The sequence below is a fragment of the Pezoporus flaviventris genome, unplaced genomic scaffold (assembly GCF_033815535.1).
Source record: "Pezoporus flaviventris isolate CSIRO_AGI_PZ_B2104156 unplaced genomic scaffold, CSIRO_AGI_Pfla_v1 ptg000031l, whole genome shotgun sequence".
Lineage (NCBI taxonomy): Eukaryota > Metazoa > Chordata > Aves > Psittaciformes > Psittacidae > Pezoporus > Pezoporus flaviventris.
Window position 1 is genome coordinate 55,186,999 of NW_026892579.1, and position 15,364 is coordinate 55,202,362.

The 15,364-nt window shown below is 58.4% G+C and overlaps 2 protein-coding genes across 2 annotated transcripts; one reads left to right on the forward strand and one right to left on the reverse strand.

Annotated features, from left to right (window-relative positions):
• Positions 1-1,299: 1,299 nt before the first annotated feature.
• Positions 1,300-4,092, reverse strand: LOC133273398 (uncharacterized). Its single transcript, XM_061461792.1, has 4 exons — positions 4,025-4,092; positions 3,532-3,745; positions 2,134-2,609; positions 1,300-1,628 (listed from the first exon to the last, which is right to left on the reverse strand). Exons 1-4 carry the CDS (start codon positions 4,090-4,092, stop codon positions 1,484-1,486), a joined length of 903 nt encoding a protein of 300 aa, XP_061317776.1. The 3' UTR covers positions 1,300-1,483.
• Positions 4,093-5,079: 987 nt separating this feature from the next.
• On the forward strand, positions 5,080-14,652 carry EPHX2 (epoxide hydrolase 2). The gene is made up of 19 exons (XM_061461178.1): positions 5,080-5,266; positions 6,523-6,607; positions 6,743-6,902; positions 7,652-7,842; positions 7,952-8,074; positions 8,425-8,499; positions 8,819-8,914; positions 9,065-9,143; positions 9,342-9,376; positions 9,460-9,486; positions 11,401-11,486; positions 11,664-11,775; positions 12,107-12,181; positions 13,052-13,097; positions 13,169-13,271; positions 13,499-13,568; positions 13,646-13,726; positions 14,009-14,067; positions 14,168-14,652. Exons 1-19 carry the CDS (start codon positions 5,166-5,168, stop codon positions 14,250-14,252), a joined length of 1,689 nt encoding a protein of 562 aa, XP_061317162.1. The 5' UTR covers positions 5,080-5,165; the 3' UTR covers positions 14,253-14,652.
• Positions 14,653-15,364: the final 712 nt, after the last annotated feature.

Consider the following 15,364-nt stretch of genomic DNA (forward strand, 5'->3'; position numbering starts at 1 on the left):
GTGGCCAGAGCCCAATGTACCAGGGTGGCCCTGGCCATTCCTGCTGGAGGAACCTCTGTGCTTACAAACACAGGATTCGGAGGAAGGATTTTCCGCCTCCAGCTGCTTTTCTGCTGCCCAAACCTCCGTGGGTTGGGAGCACTCGAGTTGCCAGCTTTGATTTATTGCCTGGCACTTCATCTCCAGCCACTCTCACACCCTGTCTGCAGCTCCACCGTTACCACCCCAGGGGTGAAAACGCTCTTCCAAGGCTGGACAAGATGCTCCCAAGGGTGAAGGATTAACCAGGGCTCTGCCCACACCAGTGATGCTGCTGGACCATCAGTGAGATGCCACCAAGCCCCCAGAGAGCTGGGGTTAGTTTGTAAGACCCTCTGGGGAGCCCCATGAGGTTCAGGCAAGGATCCAGGCGTGACGATGTAGCTGTTGGTAGGTGTGGCTGCCTGGCTGTGACAAAAGGGAGCCTATGTGGGTAAAGCTTTTCCAGGGAGGGACAAAGGGGTCCAGAGGACTGCTGGGGATGGGAAGGAACCGCCACAGAGAGGATTTCCCCCAGGCACAGGGCTAAACATATGCTGTGGTACCAGGCTCTGCTGTGTGATGGCATGGTGGTACCAGGCACTGCTGCAGGATAGTGTATCCAACATGGTGGATGCACCACAGTCCTGCATCTAGCTCTTGGGACCAAACATAAGAAGGATGTGGAGCAGTTGGAGTGAGCCCAGAGAAGTGCAACAAAGATGCTCTGAGGGCTGGAGCACCTCTGCTATGGAGACAGGCTGAGAGAGCTGGGCTTGTTCAGCCTGGAGAAGAGAAGGCTCCGGAGAGACCTTAGAGCAACTTCCAGTGCCTAAAGGGGCCCACAAGAAAGCTGGAGAGGGGCTTTTGACAAGGGCCTGTAGGGACAGGACAAGGGGGAATGGATTTAACCTGACAGAGGGGAGAGTGAGATGAGATCTTAGGCAGAAGTTCTTGGCTGTGAGGGTGGTGAAGCCCTGGCACAGGTTGCCCAGAGAAGCTGTGGCTGCCCCATCCCTGGCAGTGTTCAAGGCCAGGTTGGACAGGACTTGGAGCAACCTGGTCTAGTGGAAGGTGTCCCTGCCCGTGGCAGGGGGTTGAAACTGGATGAACTTTGAAGTCCCTTCCAACCCAAACCATTGGTTCCATGATTCTATGAACACCCGGGCCTTGGGTTACAGGCATCATCGCGCATGCAGTGGCATTTTATGTGCGGGCAGCAGCCTCCCATCCCATCCCATCCCATCCCATCCCATCCCATCCCATCCCATCCCATCCCATCCCATCCCAGCGCTGCTGGCTCCAGCACCCAGACCACTCTGCAAATATTCCGGGCAACGTCTCAGCCCCTGGCGCTGCGGAGAGGAGCCGGGACACCCCAGAAGCCATGGAGATGAGCCGGGTTGGGGTCCTACCAGCAAGCAAGGCCATACGCAGGGTGACGGTGGAGCCCATCCCTGCTGCCCTAGGGCTCAGTGGCGGTGGCAGCCGAGCTCTGCAGGCGCAGGCTGAGCTCAGCATCGAGGCGCTGTGAGGCAGCATCGAGGGTCTGGGCCAGGCGCCCGGTGAGGCGCAGCATGTGTGACACCACGTGGACAGCCTTCCGCAGCCTCGAGGGAGAAGAGTGCGCTCAGTGTACCCCCTGTCCCCACCAGCCTCCCCGCAGCAGGGTGTGGAAGGGGATGCTGCAGCACTGGGGGTCCTGGAGGGGGTCCCCACCCTGGGAAAGGAGATTTCCCAACTCCTCCATCCTGGTCAATGCATTTCTCCATCATCACGCTGTGGCTCAGCTGTGCTGGGTCACTCATTTAGGGGTGACAACCCCCCCACTCCTGACATCCCACCCCTCACCCTGCCCTCAGGGGACCCCCTTGCCAGCCACACTGCGATGGGCTTAGGGCAGAGACACTCACATGGGTATTAACAGCAGTGGCCTGCCAAGCATCCAAACCCCACATGTAACGTAAAAGCCATCATGAAGTTTATGGGAGCCATGGGGACACCTGGATTCCCCCCCCCCCCCCCACGTGTCTGCAGCCTGGGGCTGGCTCCCACCCATGGAGTTTGGGGTATCAGCTCCATGGAGCATCCCCATTCCCTTCCCATGGCACTTACTTCTCCTTCTTCTCAGCTGTCCGTGGGTGATCAGCCTCGGCCACGTGAGCCTCCAGCTCCCTGCGGACATTATCCAGGCTCTCCTGAAATTCCAGGTTGGCCTCATGGATGGCAGGCAGCGCTTCGGTGATGATGTCCTGGTAGCGGGTCTGGTTCTTCTCCAGCATGGCCGCCATCTCCACATCCTTCAGGCTGGCCTTGGTGTCCTGCAAGAGGCTCTTGAGGTGATCCAGCTCATTGCGGGAGGCGAAGGCTGTGGGCCCGAGGGAGCTGCAGGGACTGGGGGTGTGGAAGGTGATGCCACAGCGCTGGGGGTCCTGGAGGGGGTCCCCATCCTGGGAGATGTGGTACCCCAACTCCTCCAGCCCAAAACTGGGGGTCACATCCTCTTCTGGTCCTCGCTGTGTGGTGGCAGGGACAAGGGTGCAGAGCCCCACCAGTAGGCACCAGCCAGGGCTCCCCGAGACCATGGTGTCCTGCAGGAGCAAAGAGAAAGAGGCGGATCACAGCTACAGGTGGGACACCCTCTGAGGCCCTTTTAGGACCTTCTGGGAACCCCCCATTTTGCACCAGCAAACCCCCAAGCACCCATATTTTTCCATGCATGTGCATCTCTGGTTTCTGGGAGCTGGGATCTGGGGTGCTGTGCCCCACTCTCACCACACCATAGGGGAAACCCCCCCCTGGGATGGGGAGGGGTAGGAATGACACAGACCCTTCCTGCACCCCTGTAGTACAGCACATGGATCATAAGAGTGGGGAAACTGAGGCACAGATGAGTTAAGGTGAGGGCTGGAAGGGTTGAGGGGAGGCTGATCCTGCTCATCCCCCCCCTAAAACCCCCATCCAGAGCCATGGCAAAGCAGGAGACTGCGGGGGGGGGGGGGGTGGGGGGGGGGTGGGGTGGTGGTGTGCACAGACAATGCGGCTCTTTCAAACCCATCTTGGCACCAGGGCCAGGGGAGCGGGTGCCAGAGGCTGCAGGCGCGACGGGCGTGGAAGAGGGGGGTCCCCACCAGCACCCTTCATCCTCCCAGCCAGTCCTGAGCCTCTCTGCAGAGGGAAGAGGGCTCCCAGGGGCATCCCCAGCTCCCTGCCAGCATCCTGAGGTGCAATGAGCTCCTCAGGTCTCAGGCCAGCACCTGGCAGGGGTGGGTTGGTTTCGATTTGGAGCGAAAGACGCCCCCAGAAAGAGGGGAGCCCTCCGGCAGGACCACAGCAGCACGGCGGCCCAGCCCTGCCACGAGTTGGCCGGGTCTCAGAGGCGTCGCCGTGCTGGCATTTCGTTGGCACGAAGGCTGAGGTTGTTCCTCCCGGCTCTTCCCACCGTAATAGCGACAGACCAGCAAAATTCTTCCTTTATCCCCTCGTTTCCCACCGTCCGAAACACGCTCCCACCTTTATGCCAGGGAGAAGCCGGAGCTGGGGGGCTGCGGAGCTGCTGCCGTCCCCGGAGGGTTGTGCCGGAGGTGCCCCCGCCGTGGTGGGAGGAGGAAAACCCTTCGCCTGCCGCAGCTCTGAGCCATGCCAGAAACCAGGGAACGGGGCTTCATCCCCCCCCACCCGGCGCTGGACCACACTGCGAGGATGCTGGGGGGTCCCCTCGGGGGTACTGGGGACAGTGGGACTTGGGGGATGAGGGCTGGGGGACACTGGGCCCCAGCAGCGGGATGCTGGGGATAAACGTATGGCTTGTCTGGGCTTGACCCCCTAAAACATCCCTTCCCAGCACAGAACAGCCCCCCCCCCCCCCCAGCTCGGCTGCGCTCGCAGGGGTGCAGTTCTTCCCCCAACTCCCTCCGAGCCAGCATCCCATCGCATGCCTCGCAGTGGGGAAACTGAGGCAGGGACTGGGATTGCCGCTCCCCCCCGGCCCCGCGGCCCCGCTCACCACCGCTCCTCGACGCGGCCGTCCCGCCACGGCACCGCCAACACCGCCCCGAGACGGGGCCGGGCCATGCACACGCACACGCGTGGCCACGGCGCGTCTGGCACTGAGCACGCCAGGGCTGGCTCAGGATGCATGGGGGGGGTCGCATGCTTCCCCTTGGGCTGCCTTTACTGGGGTTCAGGGATGGTGGTCAGGTAACATTCATGTGTGTGCACGTATGTGCTTGGCACACGCACATGCGCTGAGCGTGCACATTCGTGCTGGGTGCCCACGCAGCTGCCCGGTGGTGCACACGCATGCTTAGCAGTGCATGCATGTGCTAGGAGCGCACGCACATGCCTGGCAGTGCTTGCGCAGCCTCAGGGTGCACGCATGTGCTCAGGGACAGACACACAGGCTTAACAGTGCACACGCATTGTGCCTGGTGGTGTGCATGCATGCTCAGCATGCACATGTGTGTTTCACATAGGCACACGTGTAGGCATGCATGGGCAAGGGTGTGCATGCATGTCTGCATACATGACTGCATGTGTGTGTTTATGTTCATGCATTTTTTGGTTGTGCATGTGTACATACACGTGTGCATACATGTAGGTGTGCACACGTGCATGTGTGCATATATGCATTCCTGCATGTATTCAGGCATGTGTGTGTGCATGTGTGTGCGCATCTGTGTGCACCCCCGACCCTTCCCACTCTCAGCCCCATTAGGCAGCTCGGGATCTGGGTGCAGGCAGGTTGGGTCAGCGGGTGCTGGTGCACCCTGGGGTGCTGCGGGAGCTGAGGGGGACCCCGTTAAGCGGTTATGGGCAAAACCCGCCTGAGCAGCGACAGGGAGCAGATGGGGGTACCAACGGTAGCAAAGGGGTTTCCACCGCCAGGTCGGGGGTCCCACAGCCCCACGGGACTGGGAAGGTGGCAGTGGGACGGAGAGGGACACACCCCGTGCAGGAGTGTCCTGCGGCGGGTCCCGGGCGACCGGGAGGGTGCCCACAGTGGTGGCGGCGCTAGGACCCAGCGCGGCTCCGGGGCAGGGGGCGGGGCGAGGCCTCGGAGGCGGGGGCTGCAGGGAGGCCTTAGCGGTGGAGGCGGCGGCGTCTTCGCGGGTTCGAGTCTGGGTGCCGGCAGTAGGGAGGCGGCCATGGCGCGGCGGGCCGTGCTGTTCGACCTTGGCGGCGTGCTCTTCGGGCCCGGCCTGCAGCACTTCCTGGGCTCCTGCGAGCAGGACTGCGCCCTGCCCAGGTACGCCCTGGCCCGACCCGGCCTGACCCGGCCTGACCCGGCCCGGCCCGGCCCGGCCCGGCCCGCTGGCAATCGCCCGCCCGCGGTGCTGTGGGTCACCTCTCGTCCGGAGACACGTAAAGACGAGACAATACTGTGTGTGAGGCCGCCGCCCGCGCGGGGTCTGCACGACTGGGGCCCCCATAGAGGAGGACAGGGCTGGGTGTGGGGTGCAGGCTGGGGGGACCCCTGTCCTCGATATCAGATGCATGTTGGGGTTCCTGTGTATACATGGGGTGCAGGCTGAGGACCTCCTTTCTGGATCTGGGGTGCAGGCTGGGGTGAGGTCCTGTCCCGGATGTGGGGCACAGGTCAGCAGTTAAAACTAACTCCCAAAGAGGTGGAATCACCATAGGGGACGTTGGCAGAAACAATAAGATCGAGTAGTAATTAATTAAGCAGGATAGCCAATTAATCCCATCCTTCCCTTGGTGCCGAGACCTGACACAACTTGGTGCACGAGCTGGAGCAGACAAACCCCAGCACAACAGGTCCCAGACAGCCTCTCGAGTCCTAGTGAGCCCTTTGCTCCCATTAATATGGGCTGCTTGGGAGCTGGTAATCCCAAAAGCTCCCAATCAGTAGCTGAACAGGTTCTGTTGCGTGCCCCAACTTGGCAGGGTTTCCTGGCAGCATGTGGGTGTTCAGACAGAAAAATACAGTATTAAGTAACTAAACGCTGGAGCTGATGGAACAATAAATTCCCGGATTATCGGCCATCAAACATCTTTTTGCTTCGCTTTATATAAAAAAAATGAAAAAGAAAAGTGATAGCAATCCAGCTGGAACAGGTAAAGCTGCTTTGTTTTTAGCCGAGCTGCGTTGTTACCAACTCAGGGAGCTTGTCCTAAAGGCAGTCGCTGTAATCTTGTTTTATTGCTGCCTGAGAAGGCCTTTTGTCATCTTGTGATAGGGGCAAATTGTTTTCCTTGAGTTACGGCTTACAAAATACCTTGCTCTTTGCATTATTTGCTATATTTTGTCCCTGGCGAAGCTCCCTGCTCGTCTATCTGCAGGGCCAAGTAATTGAGCTGCCAGCAGAAATAAATGGGCGGTGATCTCCCGGTCCTGTAATGAAGTGATGCTCTGGTCCTGGGGGATAATGGAGGATGGAGCTCTGTATCCCCGGCACAGAGCATCCCCCTCCCCATAGCGCACCACAGCATCCCCACAGCATTGGGGTTTCTCCCACTGATTTCTTCTCCTTTGCCTGGCAGGAATTTCTTGCGGAAGGTCATGTTTGCTGGTGGCTCCGACAGTCCTTATGCCAAAATGTTGAGAGGACAGATCACCCTGTCCCAGGTGAGCCCTCGGGTACCAGCTGTGCGATATCACCAATGGCTCCGATGGGGAAGGAACCGAGGGGAGCAAGCTTCAGGATGGGCTGTGCTTTATATATTGGGATCAGTTGAATGACACTGTGAGTGTTTTTTCCAGCTCTTTTCCGAGATGGAAGAGGGCTGCAGGCAGCATGCCACTACCTCGGGCATCACCTTGCCAGACACCTTCTCTGTTGCCCAAGCCTTCGAGGAGATGGCAGCCAAGGGGACGGTCAATGCCCCCCTCCTGCAGGCAGCGAGGGTGCTGCGGAGGAATGGTAGGCGCTGGGGGGCTTTTGGACTGGATTAAGGGTGCTGCTTCCCTCCCAGGCAACTGCCTTGGGAATCCTGGTGGGTTCCACCACAGGATCCTGGTTGGTCCCACCTGCTTGGTCCTTAATCATCATCCTCACACTCTCCTGATGTCGCCTTTCAGCATCCCTTAATTAAATACTAGGAGCCATGCTACTAAATCCATCAGACATGTTAGCACCTAGGCAGCAATTAGCAGGGTGCTGTAGCCCTTCATCACGCACTGTGGAGTCCATCAGGGAATCATAGAATCACAGGATGGTTTGGGTTGGAAGGGCCCTTAAAGCTCATCCAGCTCCAACCTCCCTGCCATGGGCAGGGACACCTTCCACTAGACCAGGTTGCTCCAAGACCCATCCAACCTGGCCTTGAACACTGCCAGGGATGGGGCAGCCACAGCTTCTCTGGGCAACCTGTGCCAGGGCCTCAGCACCCTCACATCAGCTCTGTCCTCAGCATCTCAGTGTGCCCAAGCTCCAGCTCACGTCCCACTTGCATTGGGAGGGTTGAGAGCTTTGCTTTCCTGGAAGTACGAATTGGGCATAAGCTCCTGCTGAGCATCCTTTGATCTGCTGCTGGTGTGTTCTGACCTGGCCAGAGCCTTGCAGACTGGACGTCTGGGATGAGGAGGTGGCTGGAGAGGAGAGGTGAAATCAAATACTGTCTGGAGAGCCAGAGTGGGAAAACCAGCACTCCCCTCTTTGCACCTCCCTAGGGTTTAAGACCTGTGTCCTCACCAACAACTGGGTGGACGACAGCGCCGGGCGGCTCTTCACGGCCAGGCTGATGAACCTGCTGCACCGGCACTTTGATCTGGTGATTGAGTCCTGCCGGCTCGGGATGCAGAAGCCAGATCCTGAGATCTACACATACGCCCTGGATGCACTGCAGGCGAAGCCACAGGAGGTATGACCACCTTGAGAACAGGTCACAGAGGGTCCCTCCATGCACCTGCGGTCCTTGGCCAAGCCCTTCTGCAGGGTGCTGATCCCTACTCTTGGTGGTTTATCTCCAGGTCATCCTTCTGGATGACATTGGGGAGAACTTGAAGCCAGCCCAGGAGATGGGCATGGCCACGCTACTCGTCAGGGACACCGAGACCGTCCTGAAGGAGCTGGAGGAGCTCTCAGGTGTCCAGGCATGTAGGGGTGGTCTCCGTTCCCTGCTCTCCTGGGGATCCTCTGGGAGGCATGGGCTTGGGCTTCTTCCCTGTGAGGGTGGTGAGGCACTGGAATGGGGTCCCCAAAGAAGCTGTGACTACCCCATCCCTGGCAGTGTTCAAGGCCAGGTTGGATGGGCTTGGAGCAACCTGGTCTTGTGGAAGGTGTCCCTGCCTGTGGCAGGGGGTTGGAATTGGATGAGCTTTAAGGTTCCTTCCAACCCAAACTATTCTGTGTTTCTATGATGTCCCTGCACGCAGGTTGGTGGGGATGTCCCGTGGGGCTCCAGGCTTGCTCAGGAGCTCACCCTGTGCTCCTCACCCCACAGCTTCTCAACCAGCAAGAGCCATTACCAACAGCGTGTGATCCATCCAACGTGACCCACGGATATGTACCCATCCGGGTAATGTGGAGGGGACTGCCGTGGTGACAATGGCTTGGAGGTGCCAGGCTTCCTGGGAAGGGTGTTGAGCCCCGTGCAAGGATGTGCCAGCCAACAGGTGGCATACTGGATTGTCCCTCCTGTGTGGGCTGCTCTCGGCCAGGGATGCTGAGCAGCCCCATCGTTCAGGTCTTCTCTGTCCACCACAGAGGCTAAAGCATGGTTGTGTGGCTTTGGGAGGGGGTGATGGGCCCCCACACTTGGTGACCAGCACTGGGTGGAGCATTGTGGGGTGAAGCCATGCAGCCTGCAGCTGGTGAGGGCTCTCCATCCCTTCCAGCATGGTGTCCAGCTGCACTTCGTGGAAATGGGGCAGGGTCCTGTCATCTGCCTGTGCCATGGCTTCCCTGAGTGCTGGCTCTCATGGCGCTTCCAGGTGATGGAGAAGACGGGGAGGAGGGTGGACCAAAGGGGCTGCTGGTGGGATGGTGGTGGGGTGCGTGGTCACCGCTCCTAGGGTTCCTGGGTGGCAGGGTGTTGTCCAGGGGTTTCAGCATCCTTTGGAGGCTGCTGTTTTTCCTTCTAGATCCCAGCTTTGGTCGATGCTGGCTTCAGGGTGATTGCTCTGGAGATGAAGGGCTACGGGGAGTCCACAGCCCCACTGGGTGAGTTAGGAGTTGGGGTTATACAGGGCTGGAGCTGCTGACCCCAAGTCCAAGACCCAGGAGGAGATGGATGGAGGAGCCTTCTCATGGGGGGTGGAAGCTGGCTCCTCCTGCAGCCCCAGCAGCTCAGAGGGATGCCAAATACATCCCTAGAGATGTGTGGATGTTAAGATGATGGTGGTTATGTCTTTTGTGCAGATATAAAAGAGTATTCCCAGGAGCAGATATGCAAGGTGAGGATGTGGGCAGGAAGACCGTGGTGTGGAGGGTGGTGATCCCAGACAGGATCTGACTCTTTCTCTCCTCCCTTCCCCAGGACCTGGTGGTTTTCCTGGACAAACTGGTGAGGATCCCCCCATGATGGTCCCTCCTTCTTGGCAAGGTTTGGGTGTGTGTTTCCCCAGCTGCCCTTCACTTCTTCGTTCCCATGCAGGGACAGCTGAGCTACCCAGTGGCTTTGGTCCAGAGCTCTTGGAGTAGCACCAAGACCTGTCTTTTGTGTTCCCTGTGGGTGGGATTTTAGGGATGGGGATGTTCATACAACCCGTTGCCAGTGGAGAAGACCCATCCTTGGAAGGGTCTCTAGCTCTGTGTCACCTTTTCCTGTACCTTGTGTCCTTGCTGATGACAGGGAGATGGGCACCTGAGGCTTGGCAGGATGTTGGTTAGGCAGCAAGATACTCATGGAGAAGGATGTTGGGCTGCATCCCCTTCATCCATGACTATAGCAGCTTGCACATGGCTGGGTTGTCTGGGGAACCATTGCTGCCCCTTGGCATGGCTCAACTATGGTGTCATCTCACTTGGGTTTGGGAGCTCCAGGTTTAATTCCCATCCCAGCAAGGGGATGCAGTTGATTTCTGTGCCTTTTAAAAGAGGTGAAGTGTAGGGGTAAAGGTGTAGCCCACAGATGTCAACACCTCCAGGGCTTTTTCCTTGCAGAATGGCTTCCAAGGGAATGAGTCCTCCAAAAACCACAGTGCTAACAACAAGAAACAAGGAGGAAAAAAAGCCCCTTGAGGGCTTCTTGTTGGGGAAGTGGTGGTGGTTTTGTGCCAGAGCTGGGATGGGTTTTGGGAGGGAACCAGGCATCACAAGGACTGTAGCTGTGGTTTGGTGCTGAGCATGTGAGGATAAATCACATCCCTTTGCTGGAGTATTGCCCTCATGTTGGATTAGAAATAAGGAAAATGGATTGGAAGGTGCCCATTGATGTGCAGCCTGGCAAGGGGATGGGTGCCAGCTTTGCTTCAGGGTGAGCTTGGTAGATGGGAAGTGGTGGCATCATGTATGTATGCGACTTTGGTTTTCCCTGCTCCTCCACATCAGGGCCCATCCTGCTCCTCTCCCCTCTGGGGTGCTCCTTCTCCCTCCCCTGGTGCAACCTAGGGGATAAGTGACTTCATGAAGTTCCATGGTGATATCTGAACCCATATCTGGGACGCAGAAGGCGCAGAGTGGTCCAGGAGCCAGGACAGTGATGATGGGATGAAATCCATCAGCATGGATGGGACCCACTCATCCCCGTATCAGTGGTGGGAGATGCTGGGACCCCCCCAAACCCTCTGCCCCCCTTGCAGGGGGGGTTGCACACTATTTTGTGCTGTCAGACGGCAGTGAGCAGAGACGTGTCTGCTGGGAGGGAATTTTAATTACACATCTAAATATCAGCTAATTATGAACCGGCTGCTCCATTGTCGAGAGTGCAGGTTTAATTGGATTCATTTGTCAGTGCCCAGAGGGGTCAGGAAAATAGAATGACGGAGGGGGGACAGTCTGCTCCAGGCAGGATCTGCACGGGCATGGGGGATGCTGTGAGCTGCTTCCTGGAGGGGCAGGGATTTATTTGGCTGTGACTATAAAATGATGTTCCCCATGTGATGGCGGGGGGGGGGGAGGACACGACGATGACATGGGACGGACCTGTGTAGGTGATCCCAAGGGATGAACAGCCTCCATCGTAGATAATAATGAATCCCTTGCCTCCGGAGGGCACAGGTGCTTGAAATGTTTAATTAAGTCAGAGTAAATGGCTCCGGGGGAATCAGGTAATGCTTCTTCCTTGGGGAAAAGAAAAGGAAAATAAATGGGGAAAAAAGAGAAAATATTGCTGTTTTCTGCTGTGTTTGCTGCTCCAGAGGCAGGCAGAACCCCTCTCTCACCTGCTGATGTCCGTTGGGTGCTGCTTTTGGGGAGGATTTGGAGGTGCTCCCTGGGTGCTGCTCTGGGGGCACGCTCATGGACCCCCTCCCCACAGGGCATCCCGCAGACCGTGCTGGTTGGCCATGACTGGGGCGGTGCCGTGGTCTGGAACATGGCTCTGTTCTACCCTGAGAGGGTGAGGTAGGTCTGTGCCATGTGTGTGGCTCCTTGAGGACTGGTCCTACACCCCCTCCCCTGTCCCTAACAATGCCCTGGGTCCTGCCCTCTCTGTTCCATCCCTAGAGCAAAGCCCTGGCTCATGCTGGGCACCCTGAATCCGGGGGTGATCCTGACTATGTCCTCCCTGTGATGTTCCAGAGCTGTGGCCTCACTGAACACCCCATATCGACCCGCCAACCCCTTTGTGGACATCGTGGAGAAGATGAAAAGCATCCCCACCTTTGATTACCAGTTCTACTTCCAGGAGCCGGTGAGTCCAGGGCCACAGTTTTTATCCTCCACCCTTCTCCTGGGGCCTAACCTCACCCCAGGATGGAGTCATGCCCATGTTGGGGTCCCCAGCTCATGGATGGGCATCGCCTACCCCACAGCCAGGGTGCCATGTGGGGCTCTCACTGTCACCCCAGCTGCAAGCGGCTTGTGGTCCCCGTGTCAGACCTTGTTCCCATGCTGGACCCTGCGTAGAAACCATCCCCAGCCTCCACCTGAGCCCACATGGCAGCAGGATCCAACTCTGGGGTGGTCTGGGTCCCTGGGAAGGGGTGGCATCACCCACTGTGCTGCTTCCACTCCATGTGCAGGGTGTTGCAGAAGCAGAGCTGGAGAGGGATATTGGCCGAACACTGAAGGTCCTGATCCGCTCCACACGCCAGGAGGTAGGGATGGGGCTGAGGTTGGACCTAGGTTGGGAGCAGAGGGCTTCACAGCCTGATGTCCTCTCCAAGCCCCGCCAGCCTTATTGGGGCTCTGCCTGTGGCACCCTCTCCCCTTCCACCTCACCCATGCCAGGAGTCAAAATCTTCAGGGATGGCTTCGCAGTGTTCCACAGTGGCCCTCAGGCATGCTCCACCCTGCGTCTGCCATCCTTTTCCTGCCTGTCTGCAGCAAAGTCTGCATTCAGGCAGCCATCAGTAGGGACCAGAGCGAACGCATCCTTGTAAGCAGCAGTGCAGGACCCATACCTCTGTAGGCCTCACAGCTGACCCTCAGTAGGGTTTCAGAGGACCTGGGAGGGGACAGCGCAGCCTGGAGAACAGCAGATTTGTGGGTGACTGTCCTTGTGCAGCCTGGCAGGGGCTCCTGCTCTCCCTCGAAGCACCGCTCGCTTCCTTTACCACTGCAAATGTCAATGTCTTGCTTCAGGGTGACAACCTTTGTGGTTTAAAATAACAGTGCCCTGGGAGCCTTGCCAGCGGCCTCATTCTGCCATTGCTGCTGGCTGCTCCCAGCTCCATGGCCCAGGGCTGCGTGACTGTTTCCTGCATCCCTTAGGATGCAGGATGCAGACTAGGGCTGCACGGCTTATTCCTCCATCCCTTTGGATGCAGTGACACTTGGTGCTGGCTCCCAGCTCTGCACCCCAGGGCTGTGTGTCTGGTTCCTCTATCCCTCAGGATGCATTGATGCTCAGCACTGGTTCCCAGCAAGGAACCCCAAGTGTGACAGCCACAGAGAGCCCCCCAGGATGTTTTTTCCTCCCTGTGTGCAGTCTCTCTGTGCCTGCCCTCAGTCCCCTCTCTCCACAGGACCGCCTGCCCATCACATTTGACTTCCACCGGGTCCGGGAGCGAGGTAAGGGGTGGGATGCTGCAGCAGGGGGATGCTGTGGGCTGAAGGATGCAGTGCTGTGCTTCTTCTTGCAGGGGGGCTGCTGGTGGGCTTCCCAGAAAACCCCCCTGCCAGCCAGATCCTGCATGGCCCTGAGCTGCAGTACTACATCCAGTGCTTCCAGAAGTCCGGCTTCAGGTAGGGGCAGGAGCCTGCAGGGCTGGTGTGATGCCCCCTTTGCAGAAGGGGAACACCCAAACCCACCTTGGCCTTGCTTTATAACCCCAAGAAGGTGCAAGGCTGCTGGGGAAAGGCTGCTTTACCCTTGCAGGTGCTCCCTGTACCATGGGCGATGGGAAGTTCCCTGTGGTGGTGATAGCAGGAGCTGAGTCTCAGCATCTCCATCCCATTCTCCTCTCTTGCAGTGGCCCCTTGAACTGGTACCGCAACATAGGACCCAACTGGCGCTGGGCCCTCTCTGCCAAGGACAGGAAGGTGGGGACTGATCCTGCCCCACGGGGGCATTTGCAGACCCAGCACCTTCCCCACCTTGGCACCTATGTCCCCTATAGATCATGATGCCAGCGCTGATGGTCACAGCCGGGAAGGACGTGGTGCTACATCCCAGCATGAGCAAGGGCATGGAGGAGTGGGTAAGTCAGAATCGTCCCATCCCACCCCAGCCCTGCCTGTGCCTGTGATCAGCTTCCATAAGATCCCGCTGCAGCAGAGCCCTGGGGCAGGTCCATCAGCTGGGATGGGCTGGATTTGGTCCAGGGACATCACTTGATCAAGGCTGATACGGGAGGATTAGGGGGGAATTTGCTCTTGCCAAAATAAAGAGCTGGGGATACAGCAACAGCCTTTGGGGGGCTCCTGGTACTCCAATCCTGGCACAAACCAACCCCTCTCCACTCTCATCCATCCCTCCCAAGATCCCGCAGCTGCACCGGGAGCACATTGAGGAGTGTGGGCATTGGACGCAGATGGAGAGGTACCACAGCGGGCAAGCACAGCCCCACTCCGTTGGAGCTGGGCCCCACTGTGTCCCTGGGGATGCTGAATCCTACCCCATCTCTGTGCCATCCCCCCAGGCCGGCGGTGCTGAACAGGATCCTGGTGGAGTGGCTGGAGGGGCTCCCCCCGGCTCCCTCACTTCCCACTATCTCCAGGCTGTGAGCCCTGCCCTGTGCCTTCCCTCCTCCCCGGGCTGATTTTGCCTTTAGGGTTGGATTTTTGCCTTTAGGTATTACTGGGTGGAAGTGATGGGTGAGCCAGGGCTGGGAGGAGAGTGGCACAAAGCATGGCCCCTAAAAGAATCCCTGTGAGCTCTTATGGGGGTGTTGGGAGATGGTTTGGGGCTGGACCCAGACTTGTGCCGTGGTAGGGGCTGTGTTGGGGCTGCCCCGTCACCCCAGCCCTGGGGCTTCCCTTGCACAGGGGTTTGGATGGATCATCCCCTTTGTGGCTGGAGTTTTAATGTGGTGGGGAGGTTTTAATGCACTGATAATCATGAATTCTGCCTTAGAAATCACCTTCTGCCTTGTAACGTTGACAAATAAAGCACACAGTGACCAGAGCACCTCAGCTCTCCCCTGCGGTCCTTAGGTGCAGGTTTATGCAGCATCTCCCTGCCTCTTCCCCTCCACCCTGGGGCCCATCTCTGTGGTGTCAGGGACCAGCCCCTGCCTGCAGCCACCTTCCCCTGTGCTCCCAGCCCTTCTCCTGGCCTCAACAGCCGTTATAAGCACACATCCAGGACGGCATAAGGATTTGGGCAAACACGCTTGGTATTTCCCTCCCAAAATTCTCCCCAGCCCTCAGCTATTTTCAGCTGGGGCTTTGCGGTTTGCCTGTCTGCATCCCTCCTCCCAGGCCGTCCCTGCTCTGCCAGCAAGCCCACGGGAATGTTTTACATCTGGATCCATCCCTGAAAAAGGAGCTGTGTGAATTTTGGCGTGGGGGGAGAGGATAAAACCCAGTCCCTGGGTGGACAGCAAGAGGTTTAAACCCACTCCCTCCAGTCTGGAGTTATCCCAGACTCTGGCTGTTGTCCTCTCCGGTCTCCTGGCAGGGGAGGCAGTCTCAGAAGCTGGTTTTGGAGCTGCTTTGGACTCTGCTAATGGTATATAAGATCCAAGAGCATCATCCCTGGGCAGCTGGGAGCTGTGGCCAGGCACCACCCTGAGCCCTGCTGGAAAACCAGGCGGGAGCTGCGAGAGCTGCCTCTCCCATGGCACCAGCATCGGGGTTAGTGGCTTTAATAGGTCTCTGCAGCCTCCTGCCAGCCC